Source organism: Malaclemys terrapin, chromosome 2, assembly GCF_027887155.1.
Source record: "Malaclemys terrapin pileata isolate rMalTer1 chromosome 2, rMalTer1.hap1, whole genome shotgun sequence".
Classification (NCBI taxonomy): domain Eukaryota; kingdom Metazoa; phylum Chordata; order Testudines; family Emydidae; genus Malaclemys; species Malaclemys terrapin.
The window spans coordinates 282,428,767-282,451,305 of NC_071506.1; the positions used below are offsets into that span (position 1 = coordinate 282,428,767).

The window sequence follows — 22,539 nt, forward strand, 5'->3', positions numbered from 1 at the left end:
CGGCAACAAGTTAGCTACAATCATTAGCAATAACGTCAGTTTTATCACGTGTACATGTAGAATTATTTTTTTCATGCCAAACCTTTGGTTTAGACAAATCATTCTTTAGGTGAGCTTGTTCAATATCCCTTTTGAATCTTTGTAGCTTTTTCTTGACCTCAGGGTCTTCCTTAACACAGGCTTTCAGTTTAATCACTTCCTTGGGGTTTTGGTATTTTAGGGTTAACAGGTGGCTTTTATTTGCAAGGTTTAATCCTTCCCTTCCTCCCTGTCCAGTAGGGTCAAAGGGCATGGCTACACTTGCAGACGTAGAGCGCTTTGAGTTAAACCAGCCTTCGTAGAGCGCAGTAGGGAAAGCGCTGTAGTCTGTCCACACTGACAGCTGACAGCGCACTGGGCATGGCCACATTAGCAGCTCTTGCAACAGTCACAGAGAGCAGTGCATTGTGGTAGCTATCCCAGCATGCAAGTAGTTGCAACATGCTTTTCAAAGGGGGGTGGTGGAGTGTGACAGGGAGTGTGTTGTGTGTGTGTGGGAGGGAGAGAGAGTGGGTTTTTGGGGGGCTGAGAGCATGTCAGCATGCTGTCTTGTAAGTTCAGACAGAAGCAGACCCCCACCTCTCCCAACGCCTCTCTCTCGCTCTCACACAGCATTCCACAGTAATGGTTGCTTTGTCTCGGAGCAGATAAGCAGCTGGCTGTCAAATGGAGCTTTCAAAGGGCATATCCAAAACAATGACCAGAGTGGCCACTTGATTTAAGGGGATTATGGGACATTTCAGGAGGCTGATCAGAGCGCAGTAATGCAACACCTCGTTCACACTGAAGCTGGGGTGCTCCAGCGGGGGCGCAGCAAACCTTTCCTCTCGCCGAGGTGGAGTACCAGCAGCGCCATAGCCGCAGAGTCAGAGCGCTCTACGGGCCTTGCCAATGTGGACGCGGAGTGAGCTAGTGCACCCGGGCTCCTTTATTGCGCTGTAACTCGCAAGTGCAGCCAAGCTCTAAATCTGAACTCTTTTGTGTAACAGAATCCATTGGCTGGCTGGGTGCATCCTCTTTGCTCATGGCTATGGGCAAGTCTTTCTCCCCGCAGCCAGTCAGGTAATTTGCATCAACACAGACACTAGCTTGTTTACTGGTTTTCAGATCCTCACACTTTACCAATTCCAAGGCTGGACTCTTGTTGTAAAGAGATTCCATCCATTTTCACTAACAAGTCTCCCAAACAAACTGTTGCTTTCTCTATACAGCGATTCACCCTGAGTTAACTCAATCAAATCACTTCCACACCCATCCGTTGCAGCAAACTGCTTGCAAAAACTACCCTGAAGATTTTTCTCTTCAGGAATCTTTCTAAGCAACAACCCATTTTTCACAGAAATTCTTCCCTTACTCTTTTCACCTAGGGTTTGCTCTAAAGGAACATTTTCCTGAGCAACAACAGACGCTTTCTGGGTTTCACTTAAATCCAGAATCACCTCTGTCCCATCAGGAGGATTTTCACACAACCCCCTTTCAGGTAAACCCGCTAGACTTCACAGTCACAAGATTAGAAGCATTCTCTTCCTTGTTACAAGTTTCCACACTGTCAGTGGGTAACATAGTTAAATCACCTTCATGCTTTCCTTGTGCCCTGGCTATATCCTCCACCTTGTCTGATCGGGGTATCGTATCTTTACCCAGCAACACACTAGCAATAGGCAAAATAGAAGCACCAGAATCGCTTGGTCTCTGGGAGCTATTTATGACATTGACTGGATGCAACCTAGTTACAATGTCATCATCCCCAGCAGACACAAACTTAGGACCACTTCCTTCCTGGGCTTTAGTTGTATCCAGAATCAACTCTGGGTCAACTGATACATTTTCAGCCATCATCGGCTGACGGGCTTTTTCTGTCTGCTTTATAGACAGAAAAGAGCTGGAGAAACATTCCCCTTTAACAGACAAACAGCCTGGGATCTCCTTTCCTTTGTCCCAGCACACACGGCTATTCACAGACAACTGCTTGGAGATTGGGGTAGCTCCCTTCATGGGCAAGGCATTACCCCTCACAGTCACAGGAACATTTCCTTCACTGTGACAATTCTCCACACTGCTAACAGGTAAGGTGTAGGGATACTCATGTTCCACTAACCTGGCCTTCCCAAACTGATGATTAGACAAAGCCATCAGCTCAGAAGGCTGCCTCTGCTCATCTAAACTCTCTTTGCCTTCCCCTCTATTAACAGATAAGCTGCTGTTTTCCACAAATAGTGTCTTGTTACTCTGAGCTACTTCAAGCACATCACTTTTACCTGGGCCAGGCTGACTTTCCCAAGCTTCACTTGCCACAATCCATCACTCACCAAGACTGTCCCCCTTCCTTCCTCAGTTACAGCTTTAACCTGATCACCAACTTTAGTTTGCTCTAGAGAAACATTTTCCTGAGCCTTATCTGATGCCAGATTCATTCTGAGATACCAGACAGACACTCAGAATTTTTTTCCACATATGCACTGCTTCTTTGCACAGACAGTCATCTTCCTCAGACAAACATTTGGAGAAACCCTCCATGGGCCAATTCTTGCTCCTAATAGACACAGATTCAGGATTATTTCTTTTCTGTGACTGGTTTATGTCAACCTGACTGGGGATGATATTAAAGCTTTGTTCAATCAAAAGATCCTTAGGCAATAACTTTCTTACACCAGCTATAACTTCGTGTTAAGATGGATTCTGGCTAAAGGCACACGTACAGTAAACTCATAGAGGATTACAGTTTTCACACTCTGAGTTGATAAATAATCTTCCTCTTTGACAAGATCTTCTTTAACAAGAGTGATGTTAGAAGCTGTAATTTGCCCTAAACCGCTTTTCCCATTGACTTTTATGTTCTCTGCCCAAATTATGGGGTTACGTTCATCTGAGCTCCCAGTAAAAGCATTTACATAAAAGGTGGCAGTGTTGGGGTAAATTTGGTTACACAACAAACAACTGCTTAGAGTCCAACAACCTACCAACATTGTTACAAACGGGATAGATTCTATCCATATCTTTGCTGTTGAGAGGAGCTGGCTTTTCTGGACGATACAGTTCCTGTTGTTCCTTTATTCTCTTGAGTTGAAGCTTAAGTCTGTCCACTTCTGCCTTAGCGTCTAGTTCCTGCAAACGAATATCTGCCATTCTTTGTTCATGTTCCAAACACAGGCGTTCTCTTTCAGCAGCTTCTCCTTCCATGTCAGTTATTTTTTGCTTTTGTTTGGGTTCTAACGGCTGGTTTCTCACTGCAAGCATGTTTGCTGGCTCTGCTTCCTTATCCCTGGAAATTAACAGCTTTTTCAGTTCCTGCTCTGGGGCCCTTGGCTTAAAATACAACCGTCTCTGTGAGCACCATTCTTCCAGGGTTTTCTGTCAGGATCTCGATCATGGGTCACTCACTGTAACTGATTTTACCCCTTAAACTCTCCAATATCACAATTACATTTTGACAAGCATGTGGTTCTGATCCAAAAATCCAATTAACCTGTGGTAATGTGCATCCAAGCAGGACTACGCCACGGTGACCGGGGTCCCAGTGGGGGCCAGCTATGGTCACTCAATTAGGGTGAACTGCAACGAATGGGGCAGCCAAACCTCCCAAAAGCTGGTGGATATTCCAATACTTAGATTTACCAATGCAGCATAAAACATTACCTTACTGGTTACTCAGAAGTCCAAACAACACAGTTCCCTTAAAGTGACCCAGCCTCAGGCCTCCATCTAGGTACCCATGCCAAATATGATGAAAATTTCTGTAAATCTTATTTCATCATATAAAAGAAAAGGTTCTACCAATCCCAAAGGATAGGACGCATTACCTCCCAGGTTAACGAATGCTACAGATTTTACCCAAATACATGCTACAGCCAATTCTAAACTAAAATTTATTAAAAAACAAGAGAGAGAGTATGGTTAAAAGATCGATATACATACAGACATGAGTTCAATTCCTTTAGGTGCAGATTCACAGCAGAGGTGGTGAGCTTTGTGGTTGCAAAGAGTTCTTTCAGAAATAGTTCATGGTTTCTAGTCCAATGTCCAAATATCACATTCAGGGCGGCATCAGCATAACTGGGATCTCATCTTGCAACTCAAACTTCCCCTGAAGAAGCTTAAGCAGATCTGAGATGACAGTCTCAGGACCAAGGATCTTTTATACAATTTCATGTCCTCTTTGATGAGTTGGGAGTTCCAAGGTAATTAGGATGACTTTGAAGGAGGCCCATCACTGGTACTTAGCTATAGGAATTAACATAAGATGATTTGCTTGTTCCTCCACCATTCACAGATTATTTGCTATACATTTCAAAGAGAGATGAATACCGAGATATCCCGTGTTTACAATTCATTTAAATGCTAGGATCTTCTTTTGACCTCTGAATTATCAGAATACAGGATAATAGACAGGGACTGTAGATTACATTGTTGACCCTACTCATACATATGTAAATACACAAAAACACAAACCTTATCTCCCCACGTGTCTTCTGTGGGTTATTTATTTTTCTAGCCATGTGTCACACACACAAACCAAGCCCCCCCCCCCCCCCCGCCAGGTTTTGGGGGACCTGATGAGGCAGAGCCCACTCCCCCAGAGATGTGCTGGGGGGGCCCTGTATCCAAGACACTAGGTTGTACAGTTTCTATCCCTGGTTCTGTTTCCATGGAAACCAATCCACCATCACTTTCAACATCCGCGTTTTAAGCTCGGGGAAAAAGACTCTCCCATTCCTGCTGCCCCTGCCCTGCCCTCAAAGCAGCCGCATCTCCACAGCGGCTGCCTGCAGACAAGTTTTGGGGATCTCCTCCTTTTCTTAAGGGGCACCTGGCGTCCCTCACACCTAGAGCATGAAGTTCCACCCAGTGCCCTGTCTAATGGCTCTGTGTGCTGTAAAACACCACTCGAGGTGGCCCTCCGCTGATCATCCCGTGAGGAGTAGGACTTTAACCAGAGGCAGACGTGAGAAAGTACCCTCCCGAGTCCTGCTCCTCTCCTCTGCGTCCTCCCCGCAAGCCAGAGCTCCCACCACAAGCCCATCTGTGGGTTTCCATTGCTCTGCAGCCTTGGGATGCATGCATTCAGGCAGACGTGCCCTGGCTTTGCAGGGCTTGGAAGCGAGAGAGCCTTAAAGTGCAGGTCTGAGTTTTCCTCAGCGTGTTGGATTTGGGGTACGGTTGGGAGGGTTCTTAGGTCATCTACCTCAAGCCTAGTTTCAGATCAAAATGAACCCAGGGCCCCCGGCTAGTTCCTGCCTGTGGTCGGTAGCCCTCAGCCTGGCCTCCCCTTCTCCTTTCAGAGCATGAGCTGGTGGTTTTTATTCTGTTGCTAATTTTGTGGTGAGACCATCGTGTTCCTTCAACTGTTACCAGCCTTGGCAACACCAGGATGTGTGAAGCCTTTAGCTTATTTTCCCGCTGTCTAGCCACCCTGGCCTTTTGAAGTGGGGAGGGGGGACGGTCCGATGCCATGTGGGGGGAGGGGAAAGCACCGGGGTCTGTCTCAGGTCCGCTCGAGGCGAGTGAGCAGGAGGAGGTGGGTCCCTGCGCCCGAGTGTCTCGTGGCCGGAACGTCTGTCTCAGCGCTGGGTGATAAGGGGGCGCAACTTAGCTCTCAGCAGCCTTATCTCCTGGAATTTCAGGAGCTCAGTCACTGCTCACGTTTCGGATTGGCCAGAGGAGGGTTGGGAAGGGAGGGATGGCAGAAGCAGCGTGGGGGCGGGGGAGCCAGGGAACTATGAGAGAAAGAAGGAAGGTAGCTAAAAGGGAATGAAGGGAGAATGCAGAGGATACGGTGCTGTCCAGGGGCTTAACCTCCAGACCGCATGGTTCCCCCAACACCAGCCATCCCCACCCCCAACTTTCACTTTGCTGAGATGCTGAAATCTGCCAGGACAACATCGAATGTTGTTGCACCCTTGACATGGCTGGGGGCAGAGGAGGGGTTTTCCCTGGATCTACCCTGCCAGAGCCCTTGATTCGGAGCCAGCCCAAGTCTCTGCTGAGCCAACTTGGGTTGGTTGGTTTGTTTGTTTTCCGTTGACACGGTATTTCTCAGCGACTCCTGCCCAGCTGCAACGTGCGTGCTGCGCTGTCACGTTGCCCTTCTCCCCTGCCTCGCCTGGGAGAGCAGCCCGTCCCGCTTCAATCCAGCGTCCGGGGTAGGTTCGCGCCGGAGAGATGCTGGAACTCGTTCATCCTTCGAATCTTCCACCTTGCAGAGAGCAACTTGGGCGCTAAGCGACCCTGGGTCTTATTCTGATCTCTGCTGCGCTGGGGGTGACTGGGTTGATTTTGAGAGCACAACTGGACTCCCTCCTTCGAGGTGCCCCCGATGTCCTGCCACGTCCTGCTTTGTCCAGGAAATGACTCCAATTCCCAACCCTCCCTTGCTGCCTGCCTCCCTCCCCCAGCACTTAGTCTGCGTGGTTCCAGGTCCTTCTCTGGTCCTCGTGGCTATACGATCAAAGCTCCTTGCAATGGTGAATGCGCTCTCCGTGCCCCCAGGAGATAGGCAGTGCTAGTATTCCCCCATTATGTACACAGGGAAACTGAGGCACAGAGGGAGTGATTTGGCCATAATCACACACTGTGTCGGTGGCAGCGCCAGGAACAGAACCCAGTCCAGCGTTCTAGCCACTAGGTCACAAAGTGCCTGGCCCGTCCTTCCGACCCGTCGCGCAGAACATGCTGCAGCAGGTACGGTCCCTGCCCCAGCTTGGCAGATAATGCAGCACTGAAGTATTTAGCTTCACAGCCCCCCTGAGAGGCAGGTACAGTGTTTACCCGCGGAGCGACTGAGGCGCACAAAGTGACTTGGTTAGGCTCCTCCAGCACTTGCCTGGCGGAGCTGGGGGTAGACCCAGGAGTCCTGTCTCCCAGTGCTGCACGGTAACCCCGAGTCTGTCCCCACCTCGCTGTCAGAGCCTTTGCTAGGGGGATGCAGCTGCTTGTATTGTCGGTTTCTCCCCCACACCATCCCCCCCCTCGCAGCAAGAGCGAGGGAGGATCTGCACGCTGGCTCGGGAGGTGGGCAGGTGCTGGGGGGGTTCCGTTTGCTTGCCATCAAAAGGGGAAGTGGAGCAGCCACTTCAGTGCCTCTCTCCTGACTGCTAAGCAGCGCAGCTTGTCCCCCAGCCTGCCAACTGGGGCTGCCTGCAGCGCTCAGCGGGAGCCCCAGAGGTGCCGGAGGAGCACGTCCAGCATGCAGGAGAGCAAAGCAGACAAGGCACTGGGAGACGGGCTCCGGCGCGGCATGTCTGTCCCCACTCCGGAGCCCAGGGTGTAAAGATGCCTGGCTAGTCTGTGCTATCTGCTGGGGCAGATGACGAGAGGAAGGAGGGTCTGTTTACAGCCACTGACTCACCATGTGGCCTGGAAGTCACTTAATTGCTCTGGGCCCTAGTTCCCCATCTGTACAATAGGGTTAATGGCTCTTCCTTCCTCCCACACACTGCCTTGTTTGTTTAGATGGCATGTTCTCGGGTAGGCATCCGCCCTTGCTGTGTATTTGTACAGCACCTAGCACCGTGGGGCAATCTTCTTGGCTGGGTGTCTAGGAGCTACAGTAATACCAGGAATGGGCTATAAGCAGAGAAGCAGCCCCGCTGACGCTCAGAAAGGGGCCTTGCTCCTGGGGCTCCTATCAGACAGCCCCGATCTTCTTGCTGGGGGATGAATGGAGCTGGCAGCCATCAGGGGAGGGAGGAGCCTAATGTGGGGTTTGCCAGGCTGCTTGGGGTTTGCCCTCTTGGCTGCATGTGGCTAACAAGACACAGGAGTGAAAACCTTGTGCGTCAGATGCAGGTCTAAGCGAGAGGATCTTTAGCATTTGCGCTTCTGTCTTTACATCAGCATTCCTAGCGTCGTCCCTGTTGTAGAGCGGGAAACTGAGGCACCAAGCAGGCAAGCGACTTGCCCAGAGCCGCCTGCCATGTTGGCAGCAGAACTGAGATTAGAACCCAGGTCTCCTGGCTCCCAGTTCCCCTATTCTTAGCTGCTAGATGAGCTTTCAGTAGCTAAAAATGACGCTGGGGTAAAGTTTCTCACTTCTCCCTGTCCCGTGTGCTGGTGGTAGACTGGCTTTGTAGGAGATGGTGACGGTGGGGTATTGGTTTTAGGAGATGCTGAATGGCTCTGAACATTACAGATTGTCTTTGGGAGGGGACTCTTAGCTAATGTCCTGGTCACTTCCTGTCTCTCTCTCTCTCCCCTTAGTTTCCAATCATCCCCAGAGATGAAACATGCCCAGTAGGTCTCTTTCAGCCTTTGCATCCTTCCCCCAGCGCCCCCTCAGGATGGGGATGGAGGCTCTTTAGGCGAGAATGCCGATCCCCGAACATGACACCCGCTCGCTGTCTGAGGACGTGGACACCTGGAGCGGGAGCTGTCAGGTCCAGGAGTAGGAGCCAGACTCGCACTAGCTCTGATTGGGCTAGCGCACTGGAAACAGAAGCGTGGCCGCAGCAGCGCAAAGGGCTCGCTGTTCCCCATACGCTCCCGTCTGAGGCGCTAGGCACGTCCTCGCGCCACTTCTGCATCCGTTTTCAGCGCGCTAGCCCGCTCGGTGCTCGCGTGGGTGTGGCTCCAGGAGCCGGCATCAGTACGTCCAGCTCATAGTGCGGACGTCCCCGAAGACACAGCACTTGTTTCGTTTTGTTTTTTCACCCATCGTAACTTGCAAATATTTCTGATCCCTGGTCAATTTCAATGATCGACAAATGAACAAATCAGCTTTTCCATCCTTTCAAATCTCATTCTTCCACAGCCCAGTACAACCCTCCATTAGAAAATGTTCTTTGCTAGTGATTTCCTCCTACCTGTACCCCTTGGCCCGCCCTCAGTGAAGAGCAATAGCAGCATTACTGTTATGTATTATGGCAGCATGTCGAAGTCCCAGTTGAGATCACGGGCCCATTGCGCTAGGAGCTGTGTATGTATCTAGTAAGAGACAGCTCCTGCCCTGAAGAGCTTACAGCATCAATGGAACAGGCAGGGGGTGAGAGAAAAGAAGTAGTATCCCCATTTTACAGATGGGAAACTGAGGCACAGATTTAGGGGCATGCCCAAGGTCTCATAGTGAGTCTGATGTCCCAAGTGTCATGGCTGGGGCATGTGCAGTGAGGACTAGTGGGTGGAGCTGGAGTCTGGGGCCAGAGACCCGAGTCGGGAGCCAGAATCAGAAGCCAGGAACCCAGAGTTAAGAGTCAGAGCTGGGCTTAGAAACCAGGGACCAGGAGCGAGGTGAAAGAACAGGATCTGTCGTAGCAGCCAGCTGGGGATCTGCGTAAGTGCGCGCACACTCTCCGCGTGTCCCCTCCAGGTTTAAGCAGTGCACCGGCACCGATCAGGCCCTTTTGTGGGCAGCACATCCCGTGAGGCTTGGGCCCATGAGGTTCACGGCCCGTCAGTCGCCGCTCTGCCAGAGCGGTCAGGGTGGAGCGTGGATGTGTCAGCGGCCCAGGCAGCAGCAGATCCAGCTTCTAGCCTGTGGATCCTCACGCAGAGTCCTAGTTGTATGCCTTAACCACAAAGGCCATTGTTCCTCCAAGGGATTCCTTTTTCCCAGGGCCGGCTCCAGGGTTTTTGCCGCCCCAAGCGGCGGGGGCGGGAAAAAAAAAAAGCCGCGATTGCGATCGGCGGCAGCTCCACCGTGCCGCTTTCTTCTTCGGCGGCAATTCGGCAGCAGGTCCTTCCCTCCGAGAGGGACCGAGGGACCCGCCGCCGAATTGCCGCTGAAGAGCCCGACATGCCGCCCCTTCCCTTGGCCGCCCCAAGCACCTGCTTGCTAGGCTGGTGCCTGGAGCCGGCCCTGCTTCTTCATTACACCTATCACGTGCAATTTTTCTGGCATCCTTCGTCTGCAAGAGACGGTGGGAGTTGCAAGCTATGATGTAGATGGTTTGCAATGTAGGTACATGCATGTAACCAGTTATTCTCTCTTCCCCGCCCCCACCCCTGCTTAATTAGTGCTTAGCTGGGTTAAGAGACCTGCAATTCTTCTTAATCCTCTCAGTCAGTCCCGGATCACCTCAACCACTTTCCAGTGAACTCCCTCTGATTGGGCTGCAGCTGGGAGGAACCCCTGCTTTGTTCCAGGTCTGTGAAATAAGACTCGGGGGGGGGGGGGGCACTCCTCCTTGGATGGCTGTGGATCCGTCCTCCACCCCCCCCCCAATACTCCCCCCACCAAATGCTTCTGTCATTCTCCGCACTGACACGGGGAGTCCCGTCTGTCCCCTTTCCGCCCCTCCCCTCCCAGCCTGTGAATTTCAGCTAGTCCTGGAAGGGGGCTTTGGAAACCCGTGTTTTCTCTCCCTTCCTGCATTCCTGCCTGCTGGTGCCTGCCGTCTGCCAGCCAGAGATAAGGAAGGGCTGATAATTGACTCATGTTCACGGTGGAGCTGGGGGGAGCCAGGGCCTCAAATACAACCCAGTGACTTGGGAGACTTGGCAGCCGCCGTCCTCATTAACTGAGCTCTTGAGGGTCCCTTTGAAGCATGATTCTGAGGAGAACCCATCCACCTGCCTCCTCCCGAGTCTTGCAAAGGCTCATCTCTGTCACCCCCACCCCCGGAACGGGCGCTGCCTTTATATTTAGCTCTGGAGAAGGGCCAATTCTGAACAATTGGACTTGTGTGTGTCAGGATTTGTGGTTTGTTTGTGCAGATCAGTGACGTTCACGTCCTCTGGCTGGGCTGACCTGCTCTTCTCCCCTCTCTTAACCATTGGAGGGGAGGACGTTCTCAGACAGCAAGCTACCCCTTCCGTTCCCCTCAGCAAGACCAGGCTCCATCACCTGCCTCGCTCTCCACAGCCAGCTGTGGGCTTCATCTTTCATTCCCCCAGCACAGCCTCCCTTCTAAGCTGTGGCCAGAAGGGCTAATTGGCAGCAGAAAGGGAGGGGGTCCCGGTGGAAGTTCTGGCCAGCTCGGCACTGGGGGAGGTGGGTGGCAATATCTATCGAACTTCAGGCTTTTTGGCCCAAAACTCGGGCTTTCAGGAGGTTTCTCAGAACTCCAAATCTGAGCGTTTAGCCACACTATGGTTATTGTTACCACAAATGCTATGGCTGGAGATGCAGCCATGATGGGGACACTGGACTGAACAGAGGGAATTGAGAGACTGGTCCTGCCAAGAAGAGAGGTCTTGACTAAACCTGGTTGGGGCGGAGGGAGGAATTTTGGCAGAAAATTTAGTTTTTCTTGGCAAAAATTTGAAATTTTAGTCAAAATCCAAAAGACCTTAAATTCTGAAGTGCTGCTGCAATACCTCATGGGAGTTGTAGTTTGGGTGACTCACACCCCTATTCTCATCCATGGGGTGGGCTCCCTAGGTGGACTACATCTCCTATGAAGCAACATGGTCTCTCCTCTTGGTCAGGGGAGATCATGCATCATGGGAGCTGTAGTCCGACCAGAGAGCTCAGCCCATAGAGAAGAATGGGGGTGGGGGTGGGAGGTGAGGCAACATGTCCAAATACTTCAGGTTTCCACAGAAAGCGGACGCTTTTTCGCAAAAAATGGAAAATTCTTGACCAGTGCAAATCTTGAGCTACCCACTCCCCCATGTCTGTCGGGAGCATTTCAAAAGTCCTTTGCCCATCAAGGTTCTTTCTGATGCTCGAGTTGGACTAAGGGGTTGGTAGGGAAGAGGAGAATCTTGGGGGCTGTGATGGCTCATTGTAGACTGATGTGGCTGGAACCTGCTCTACACCAGATCCAAGCTGGCCTTGTCTGGCAGGGGCTGGTAAGCTCTTCCCGGCACCACCTTCTGCCCCAGCTCTTGGAAGTTCACTTTTCTCTAGGCAACGTTCACTTGGGACTGAGTTAATTTCCTAAAGGGAATTTGTGCGTTTGCCTCTGTGTGTCCTGTTCGGAAAGTTCCCCTGGCTGAGAAGGGCTCTCGCCCTGTCTGACTCCCCCGTTGCTGGGGAGCTGGATGGACAGACATGGCCGCCCTTTCCTTTCCTCCAGTTTACCGCCTCACTCCATGGCAATTATCAAGGGACTTCCCTTTAGCTGAGGAGAGCTGGGTGGGACTCCACCAATGCCTCTCTGAGAGTCTGAGAGAGGGCAATGGGCTTGGCTGTAGGATTGGGACTGGTTCTGCCTTCAGTTACTTTCCCGTCTGGGGCAAGCACAGGTCTGCCTCTGCAGCACTCCAGTGCCTCCCCATTGCAGATCTAGAATCGTAGCAGATCAGGGTTGGAAGGGACCTCAGGAGGTCATCTAGTCCAACCCCCTGCTCAAAGCAGGCCCAATCCCCAGACAGATTTTTACCCCAGTTCCCTAAATGGCCCCCTCAAGGATTAAACTCACAACCCTGGGTTTAGCAGGCCAATGCTCTAGAGAACGCTCCTCTTGGGAATGAATGGAGTGAGCGGCCCCATTTGCTACCCTGCTCAAGCACTTATTCCAACAAGCATTCTCTGAAATGCTAGTCAGACAGCAGGGTCAGCGTTACTGTCTGCTGGTGTTCGGTCTCTCTGTCAGACTGTTCTCATCTGCCTGAGTGCCTGTAGAGTGCAGCGAAAGACACATCCGGTTGAGTTAATTGACCTTGGGACAGTATGAGGGGTAGGGTGATGGCTCTCTTTTTTTAAGACCCAGCTGATGTGACCACTATGTAAAAGTTGCCCTGAGGCAAGGGGAGCCATGGATAAATCGCTAACTACTGTGGTGATAGACTAATTCACTTAAAAACCAGGCAAACCTCAGCTGATTCCACCCCCCACCCCGCCCCCCCCCCTCGCCAATCTATTGCCAACCAAACTATACACAGCTTTCCCCTTTGCTGCTCCTTATCTAAACCAATTGCAAGAATTTCTCATCCTCCCCCTCTTTTTTTCTCCCTTGCAGGAATTTAGAAAATGTCCAAGCCGACAGGACGCCAGTTTTTATCCACGAGGTGCTTAGGTTGCTGGTTGCATGTACAGCCAAGGTAAGAGCCGGCTTCCTAGCATGTGTGTTTGTGCCAGGCACATGCCCCGTTACACGGGGCCTCTAGATAACCCCGCATGCAGCAATGGAAGTTGCACGCTGTGAGCATGGAAATGCTTATATCTGGGCTTGGCCTGTTGTTGAAATTGACCCGAAATCCATATATGGGCTCTTGATATTAAGAAGCCAGCAAAACGCAAGGGTTTCCCCTGGCCTGTGTTATACAGGAGATCAGACTAGATCTGTGGTCCCGTCTGCCTTCGAATCTGTGAACCTGGAATATACTGGCTCTTGGGCCATAGAGCTCTCTTCTAAGGCCTCATCCTGGATGAAGTGTGTCACTGACCTGTCATACAGGGGCCAGGACACTGAATCCCGCAAAGAACAGCCAGGAAGTGACATGTTCCTATGCTGCGCACACATTCTGCACTCAGTGAGTGAGTCTCATGCCAGCGCAGCAGGCCCAGACAAGGTCCTGTGTACCATGTAATGCCATAATGTGTGGCTCTGAGTGGGACCCCTATGCTAGGGCGAACTGTTAAATTATGGAGCTCACATTTTCATGACTTCTGGGGGAGCGCCGTGACTCGAAAGAAATTCTGATGACTGGCCGGTTCACTTCCCCTCTCCAACACCCCTTACAGGTGACCCACCAAGGTGAAACAAATTGGACGTGTGCCTGATTTATTGTGTTTTGTGATGAACAAAGGCAGCTTGAAAATGATGCTCCCTGTTTAACGCTAGACACCCAGATCCTGCCTAGCATGCAAGACTAAGTGGAGAGCTGAACGGTGACCTCTTAAATGTAGGGAGGGAAAGTTGAGCTATTACGAGGGGCAGGGATTTTTTAATTAGGCTGCGTAGAACTTTTTTGGTGGCAGTCGTTTAATGCCAGTGACTAATCAACACTTTGGAAAAGGAAGCCTTTGTTAAAGACTCCACACCTTCAGCCCTTGTTAAAATCCACAGTAAGCATCCCCAAGACCTCCCAGAGGTCATCCAGATACACCAGGAATGATCCGACTTGACATTTGGGGGGATTTCAAAGGTAAATAACAACCAGGAAAAATAAAAAAAAATAAAATAAAAATCAAACAAGCTTTTTCAGGCTGCGTTTGTCTATCAAAGGAAGCCAAAATGGTGAGTTGGGTTGTTAAAAACATCCTTTGTGGTCATTGGCCACATTGCAACTGCTGCTTAGTAGAACACACCCAGTCATTTGGCTGTCTTCCCCCTCTGTCTTTTTTGTTCATCTCCCCCTGTTGTGCCCCGTCATATGTTAAGATTGTGAGATCTTCAGGGTGGGGACTGTCTCTTTAGTGTGTGTGTGTGTACAGCACCTGGCGCAGAAAGGCCCTCTGATCCCAGCCCATGTCCTCTGGAGGGAGGTAGTAATAATAAAGGTCACCTTCAAGAGCAGCTGCGACAGACTCAAACACACCCTCTTCCACTTCCTCTGAAGGAGCTTATGATCAAATGAGTGAAATTAGCCTGAATAATAATACAGCGTTTCAATAGCACTTCACATCTTCAAGGCACTTTTTCAGCAGCACGACTGAATGTTAATGAAGATTATTTAGTGGGGGGTGGACAAAGTGGTTTTTTTTTTTTTTTTAATGCTGCAAATTAACCCGGTTTCTTCTGTCCTTGCAGCTAAAGAACACCGCGGAGCAGTGTGCCCCCAGCAGGTCTCAGCTAGAGACCGTAACCGTCTATGCATTGCACCTCTACGAATGCCTCTTCGATCCCTACCAGACGTGGAGGCGGCAGCTGAGTGGGTGAGTGGGTGTGGAGCAGCGTCCTGTGTGGACGGTCTCGCTGTGCTGTGGTCTAGGCAGATTGTCACAGCTCGGCCGGCCTGCGGGGTCGGATTCGATGATGAGCCATAATCCATTGCATAAAACCCGTCGGTGTGGGGTGTCGGAGAGTGGGGTCTCGAGACACGTCACTCCCCATTTCAAACATGCAGCATGACACACGGGCATCGAATGACTCGGCGCTGCGCCACTCGGATGCCTTGGCCGAGTAATTTCAACGCCCCCGTCTCCGGCTTGCTCCCTGTTAGCTGCTCCCTGCCTGGAATCCTGTCTCACTTCCCCTGCGTTTCCTGTGTTTCCAGGGAAATCGTCAGCATGAAAGAGAAAAGCAAATACAAGTTTGCACCAGCTGCTTTGCCTCTAGAGTTCAGCACTTTCTTCCAAGGTAAATGCCAAACAACCAACTCCCCCCTCCTCCAGCTCTGGTTGGAGGTTCGTCTGTCTCCAGTGCTGTTATCTCTCTGTTCAGGAGCCCTCCTCCTCCCCTCCCCATGCTGGAGTAAAATGTCACCCTAACCTTTCCAGGCCTTTGCAGGCAGTTGTTGTTATCGTCTTTAATGACCCTTGATTTCCTCCTCCCTGGCACTGGGGGCTCTCTGGTGTTGAAAAGAGCAGTGTGTGCACCCAAAAAGCACGCTTGCGCTTCCCAGATTTCCTCCCTACAGGCGGGACCCCAGCGCTGCCAGATGGCAGCTGTGAGCCGGCAGTACATGTTGAGAAAGTGTATTTGCATATTACCCAGAACCCCATTCTGCGTCTCGTGTCATGGTATCCCAGAGGAGTGGGGACTGAGTGCATTGTTTCAAATGGGGATGGGGAGCGAATGTAGTTTTGGCGAAAGGTCCGGTTTATCAGCCTTGGAAACTGGACCTCTTGTTTCTCCACGTAGCAGTGTGCCTACTGCTTAATTTGAAGGACCCGCTCCTTGGGCTTCTGAGAGGAGTTGACTCTCCAGACCCATTCAGTCTGGGCCCTCTCTGCTGAGGCTGTCTGCAAATTCATAGATTCATAGATTATAGGACTGGAAGGGACCTAGAGAGGTCATCGAGTCCAGTCCCCTGCCCGCATGGCAGGACCAAATACTGTCTAGGGTATTGGGCAGGGAGTTCGTAATGTGGACACTCCTCTACTGGGACGCTGAGCGAGTTCCACCCAGTAGCATTGGCCTGGTCACGTGTGCCAGCGTATAAAACTCAGAGGCCGGGGAAAGGCCTGGAGTTTGGGAGCCGTCTGGGGGCTTTCACTGGCAGTGCTGAGACGCACCACAACGGGGGAGGCTTTGGAAGTGCTGTAAGGGGGACTAGATGGAACGTCCTGGCTGTTTGCACAAGGAAGGGTGGGCTGGCGGCTGAAGCGCCGGTCTGGGACTTGGAGCTCTGCACGACCACCCTTAGCCCTTCCATGTCACCCCATCTGTAAAATGGGGGGGGGGGAACGTTCTGTTCCTCCTGCCCTTTGTCTCTCTTGTCCATGTCGGTTGCAGGTTCTGTGGGGCAGAGACTGTCTTCCAGTGTCCAGGACGATGGGGCCCTGATCTCAGCTGGTGCTGCTAAGAGCTCATTCATTTCAGCCTCCCTCCAGGAGAGGACAATGGCAGCAAAGAGAGAGGGAGGGGGAATGCTACAAATTGGGGCAGCAGCGTGGGTGGCCCCCCAGTTCCCTTCCAGCCTCCTGGTGGGAGCCTGCACCGATCGGATGGGCCAGGAGCTGGGCATGGGGGATGGCTCGGCGGCTAGCATCGGTACACCCCGTGCAGTCTCCTTACCGTTGTGTGTTTGCTGTCTGTGGCCAACCAGGCTCAACCTCATCTTGGTGCCATCCAAGCGCCAAGTGATGATGGAGACTCCGGGAAGTGTGACTGAGCACGCCCGGCTGGTCTCGTTGGGCTCTCCACCAAGAGCTAGGGCTACCAGAAATAACCAGCGCTAGCAGCAGCCCGATAACATGTTTCACAGGGAAACGGGCTTGTTCTGCCTCTCAGAGTGGCACGGTCCTCCTAGCCACTCCTTCCCAGCTACGTCGTCCCCGAGGAGCAAGTGACCACTTCTGAGGAGGGGGGGCGGGGTGTCCGTGCTGCTGCTCCGTCCCGTTACCATGTCCCTCCACGTGCTGATGGCATCTGAAGAGGAAGAGTCTTGATTGAATGGGGCGGAGCTGTTTCAGAAAGCTGGACGTGTGGCTCTCTTGCAAGGAGCTGCAGCCTATGGACCTCTGGACTTGACCCCGTTCACTTCACAAATGAACCTTTCCTTCCTTTGTATTGGAGATGAAAAGCCCAGTGCGATCTGACTGGAAGGGGGAGAAATAGCTGGTTGCTTGCCGTGCTGTAGAAATACGCTTTGGACATTTTCTTTACTTTTTGAAAGCCCCATCCCCCACCCCAGCTTGGTGATTTTTTTTACATTAGAAACTCAGGTCTTGGCTAACCTGCTGTTCTTGGAGGACTCTGTGGCTGGCTGGAGTGAAACCCAATTTAGGGAAAGGGATTATTTCTGTTCACTCTTAAACTTTATTTTGTGCTTGCTTTACTCAAACACTGAGAGAAACAGACCCCTTTATGAACCATTCCAGCATCTTCAGTTAAGTGCTGGTTCTCCCCCCCCCCCCCCCCCCAAGTTCTTGTTTGTTTTAGAAATGGCAAATCTCATTTTCCCTATTCTTGGTGGAAGTCTTGTTGGAGGACCAAGGAGCTTTCATTGAAGGAGGGGTTTTTTGTTGTTGTTTTTTTTATTGAGAGCTTTTCTCCCAACTGTTTCTCGGGCATTGCAGTTAAATAGGCATTACACAAAATAAACCGTTTTAGACAATCTGACTTCAAGCTTTGTAGGTTTTGCTTCCCAGATGACACAACCTCTTTCATTGTCCTGTACTTGGAAATCTTCCAAGAACAAGCCCTGAATTTCTAATGGAAAACATCATTTTTGAAAATACCCCTCCAGGCTTTTCCACAACACTATAAAGAAGGAAGAAAGTCTGCAAACACAATTCTCTCCCCATTTACAGTTTACTTTTTAACTAGGGTGTGGGAGGGTTGGGTTTCATGAAATCCCCCCCCACCACCACCACCACCTCCATTTCAACATAGCCCCTCATTTTCTAAGATTAACTTGAATTCACCAATAACTTCCTGACTAACTGGAGGCCTGTACTGTCGGAGGAAATAGAGCGGGGGTGGGGTTACAGAAAAACCCTGGATTCAGGCACCCCGAAACTGCAGGGATATGTGAAATCCAAAATCTATATCCAGGCTCAGATTTGAACAAGTCCTGTGCTTTATTGATGAGCTGAGTTGAAGCCCTGTATTTTATTATGGCGAATAAGCTACACAGGGCAACTCCTTGCATTGGGAGACTTTAGATTGGATCTTGTATTAAACACTTTGGACCGTATGAACGTGTGGGTTACTTACACACATGTCGGAAGTGACCAGTAGAACGCCTGAGCACGGTGAGTATCTGATTAGCTAACAGATGGTACTTGGATGTCTAGTGCAGTGGTAACCTCCCAGGACTCAGAGTTTGGCCTGGTTCAGGATTAGCAATATCTATACAGGGCACAAGTAAAGATGGGGTCCCTGGCCTGGGGTGCTTAATCTGAATTAGACCACATGTGTATGAGAGGACTGAGCGGCGGGGGCAGAAATCAAAGCCAGGATGTTAGCGCTGCTTTTAGAAGAGGCAGCCATTCCCATGGGGGCGGAGCCTGCTGGAGTGGATTGATTGCACGTTACTTATTGGCTTTAATATTCTCTGTTGCTAGCTGGGGATTTATCCTCACTGGCGCTCTTTCCTTTGCATGCTAATGGGTTTGCTCTGTGCACCAGCAAGCGCTCCCCTGTGCAACAGGGAGGCCGTAGACTCCAGATGTTTCAACGTAGGACTGGGTGCCCCTAATGCTTTATTTACCATTTTCCATTGATCACACGGCACCGGAGTGGTGGATACTTCTAGAGCGGGAACAGTAGACTTCCTTTTTCCTCCGGTATCTCAGCCTCTCCACGCCAGGAGCTCCTGCCAGGCGTCTGATGCCAGGTTGGTGTGTCTTAGACAGGAGGGTGCCTCACTGGATGGACCCTTCTGAAGGCTACACACACACACGCACACACTTAATTTTACACACCTAAGTTAGTGCCTCTGAGCTACGAGGCTGCAGGGTTGTGACTGGAGAACTTGCATCTGACTGCTGCGGGGAAGCTAATCGGTAGCCCCTTTCTAGTCATGACAGGGCAGAAAAAGCCCCTAAAACTACGCAGGAAGTTTTTCTCTGACCACATGGTGTAAATCCCCTTGCCCAGTTATTTTTAGGAGGAAAAACGCCCTTTGCATCTGGGCTGATTTCTCCCAGTGCCTGTTGGGAGCGACGGCCGTAAGCACTGCGCACCTGCAAGGTTGGGGCCCTTTGCGGCGCTGTTAAAATCCCACCCTGTCCCACAAAGAATCGGGGGGTACCAGAGAAACCTCCCCTGAGCCCCACGTCCAGCAGCCCTACTAGATAATGAGCTGGCAGGCACACGCTGTGCCCGGGGACAAGCGTCTCCACATGAGTCTTCTCATGGCATTAATTGGCAGAATTTCCTTTGGGGAAAACCCGCTTCTGGGCAGTGAAGCCTCGTGGGGTTTTCGGTGGCTGGTGTTTGTATCAATGCAGGTAGCTGCGCTTCTGACCATGTGCCTGCTGGTATCTTCTCCAATCTGTCTCTTGTTTCCTTCCCTTTTCTGTAGCACCCTCCCTTCTGCTGCCAACCCACACACCCGACTCACAACCTCGCTCCTCTCATCCTCGCGCTTCCCCTTCTCGGTGCCCATCCTGCTGCTTGCCTGGGGTGCCGACCGGGGAGCCGGGTTCTCGTCCCAGATTGCTGTGTGGTGCTGCGGGAGTCTCCATGTACCTCGGCTTCCTCGGCTGTAAAACTGGGCGAATGCTCGTGAGCCTCCCTTTGTAAAGGGCTTTGAGATCTACAATGAAAAATGCTGAGATCTCAGGTACGCTCCTTGCTGCCCTTAAAAGGAAATGGGTCAGCTCAGACTTGGCCCCGGGCGTAGGTCTTGTAGAAGCAGCATTGAATCATAGACCCACAGGGACCGGAAGGGTCATCTAGTCTAACCCCCTGCCAAGATGCAGGACTGGTTGTGTCTAAACCGGCCGAGACACATGCCTCTCCAGCCTCTAAATAAACCCCAGCATGATGTGCTTGGAAATCCTCTGAACAATGGAGCTAGAGAAGGCCAAAGCTTGGCATTACAAACCTACGGCCAGGGCTGCCTAGACTGAGGCAGTCTAGTCTGATCTACTCCTAACCCAGGCCAGAGGACATCTCCCCCAAGGATTCCTGCACCGTGCCCTGGCCCCAAACCCTGTAATAGTACTACGCTAAGCTGTACGGTGCCCGGACAGCGCTGCAGTCTCCTGTAAGTGAAACAGCAAGCCAAGCTGGATGCCCCGTTACCAGCTCCCTGAACCATGCGTGTGGCATGCAGAGATGCTAGTGCCACAGAAGATGTTCAATGCTGAAGGTCAAGAGGTGTTTCCATGAGGGTTTTTTTTAAAACTTCCATTGAGAAGGGCTTTGTTTAAGAAAACACCCATCTAAACCCCATCCATGTCTTTCCTGCCCAAATAAGTTTGCCTTGGTGGTAGCCCATGATATCCGGAATGTGAAACTGACTAGCAACAGAAGTGAAACGGAGCAGTCCCTTTTACTCTCTTCATTTCAGAGGCAACCGTGTAAAGCCACTGTTCTTGCCTTCTGACCTACCCAGGATGGTGGTGCTTGTAACCCAGGTGAGTGAGTGTTTCTAGCCAGACGCTGGTCCTCATAGCTCAAGCCAGCAGGAAGTTGTCAAGGGAAGATGTGAGGAATGATTAAGCGACTTAGAGAAAGAAGCTGCAGACCCAGAAAAAGGGGTGACTCACAGGAGGCGTCTTTCCTGCTCTCGAATCTCGGTGCATTGCGTCTGTGTTGGTTGGACGGCTTTTAATCCATCTGTTATGCTGTTTCTCCTTTCTCCCTCGGGTTGGCGTTGTTTTCCCCAGTGAGGTGTGGAACGCGCTCTCTGCAAAGCCTAGTGCAATGTTCTGCACAAACGTCGCTGTGGAAAGGTCGTGTGACGTGTCCTTGGTCTTTTGTATTTTGTGTGTGTGGAGCATTCTGCGTAATGGGCCTTGGATCCTGGGTGGGCAGTATGGTAACTCAAACAGGAATGATAAAGCGACCAATATTAACTACGTACGCTTACCATGCTCGGTATACCTCATAACCCTGAGCCCCCCAGCACGGTTAAGTGACTTGCCCAAGGGCACATAGGGGAGTCTGTGGCAGAGCTGGGAATTGAATTTGCCTCTCGAGTCCCCCTCCAGTGCCTGAGCCACAAGGCCTCTGATGCTACCACTAAGGGGAAACTATTGGCAAAGGAATAGGAACTATTGGCAAGCAGTGTACATGTACCTGGCTCTTGGTCTTGCCTTTCTGCGTAGCGGCCCTATCGTGGAGGAGAGGGGAGATGAGTTGTGAGCTAACAGCCCGTCAGCTTTGTGTCCCGCAAGGAGAGCGTTGAAATGTCGAGTCCTGTGGAGCAAGTTTGCACCGACTTGGCCTGCTCCGGGCCTGCTGGGACTTGGAGCAGTTTCGTGGTCCCTGGGAGAGGCCGGGCTGGGGACTGGCCATGCTCCAAGGATTAGAGACCGGGGTCGCGTGCCATTGGTCTCGTCACCCTCCTCCCCCAGCAGTCGCCGTGCCCCTCGCTAGGAGGGAAATGCTGCGCTCGCCTCCCGGCCCGCGCTCAACACGTGAATGTCCTGCTAGCCCAAGGCACCGATGCAGGGCAGGCTTCTCCGCACGCTGACTCAGCCTGACCTGGGGGGGTGGTGGGGAGAAAGTTCCTGGCTTCTCTACTGGGTCCCCCAACAAGGGGGAGCTGATTGAGGTGGCAGCGTAAGTGCTGGAGACCCCGTGGCCTGAGAGGTGACTGTTTTGGGGCAGCGGGACCCCCTTAGGGGAGCCCAGGTTGGGAATGGAACCAGGTGTGGGCAGAGCCAAACTAGAGGAGGAGAATATTCCCCTCTCCCCCTGCCGCGAGGGTTCCCTGCACTGGCTTCGCACGACGGCCTGCTTGCAGGCGTTCCAGGGCGCTGGCTGAGCAGTCCCTGACCAGTCCGCCGTTAGCAGCCCTTGGCATGAGTGCTGAGGGGCCCAGTAGCGTTTCGCTCGTCTGTTTATATCTTCCCGGGGTCTTTCCTGTAGGAAACTGGGTTTTGGCTTCCTGGATGCTTCCTCTAGGTGAGATGCTGCCTCCCCGAGTAGCTGCACCGCGAGCTCTCTCCCAGCCGGAGGAAGTGGGGCTGCCGCACCCAGCCAGAGCGCTTTTCATCTTCAAAGCGCTTCCCGAGCGCCCGTCACGTTCTGTTTGATCCGCACGCTCTGGGCTGGGGTTGACACCGGGAGGGTTTCGCTGTTGGGCAGAATGAGAGAATTCCCCACCCCTCTATCCCCCAACATCCCTATCACAGCGGGACCGAGGGAGCGTTCCCACCCTACAGCGGTACAGCTCTGATCTAGGAAGGGCGTTAGCTAATGCAGCCACTCTCCCTCCCTGCATGGGGCGGGCTCCCTCCCGTAAGCTCGCTGGGGTCCATTTTAAATAAGAGTGTGTTTGCCCTTTGGTAACATCTTCCAGCCAAGGAGCAGGAGGTGAGCTTTCCAAATAGTGAGTGAAGAGCTGGGGGTGGAGGGGCAGCTGTGTCAGCTTCCTCTTACAGATGGGGAA

At 51.9% G+C, this 22,539-nt stretch overlaps 1 protein-coding gene across 1 annotated transcript in view; it reads left to right on the forward strand.

The window, feature by feature from the left end:
* The window catches only part of NBEAL2 (neurobeachin like 2), a 177,130-nt gene that overhangs the window by 82,506 nt on the left and 72,085 nt on the right, over positions 1–22,539 (forward strand). The window contains 3 exon segments of the mRNA XM_054016766.1: positions 12,879–12,960; positions 14,613–14,737; positions 15,079–15,161. Coding sequence (XP_053872741.1) covers positions 12,879–12,960; positions 14,613–14,737; positions 15,079–15,161 — 290 coding nt within the window.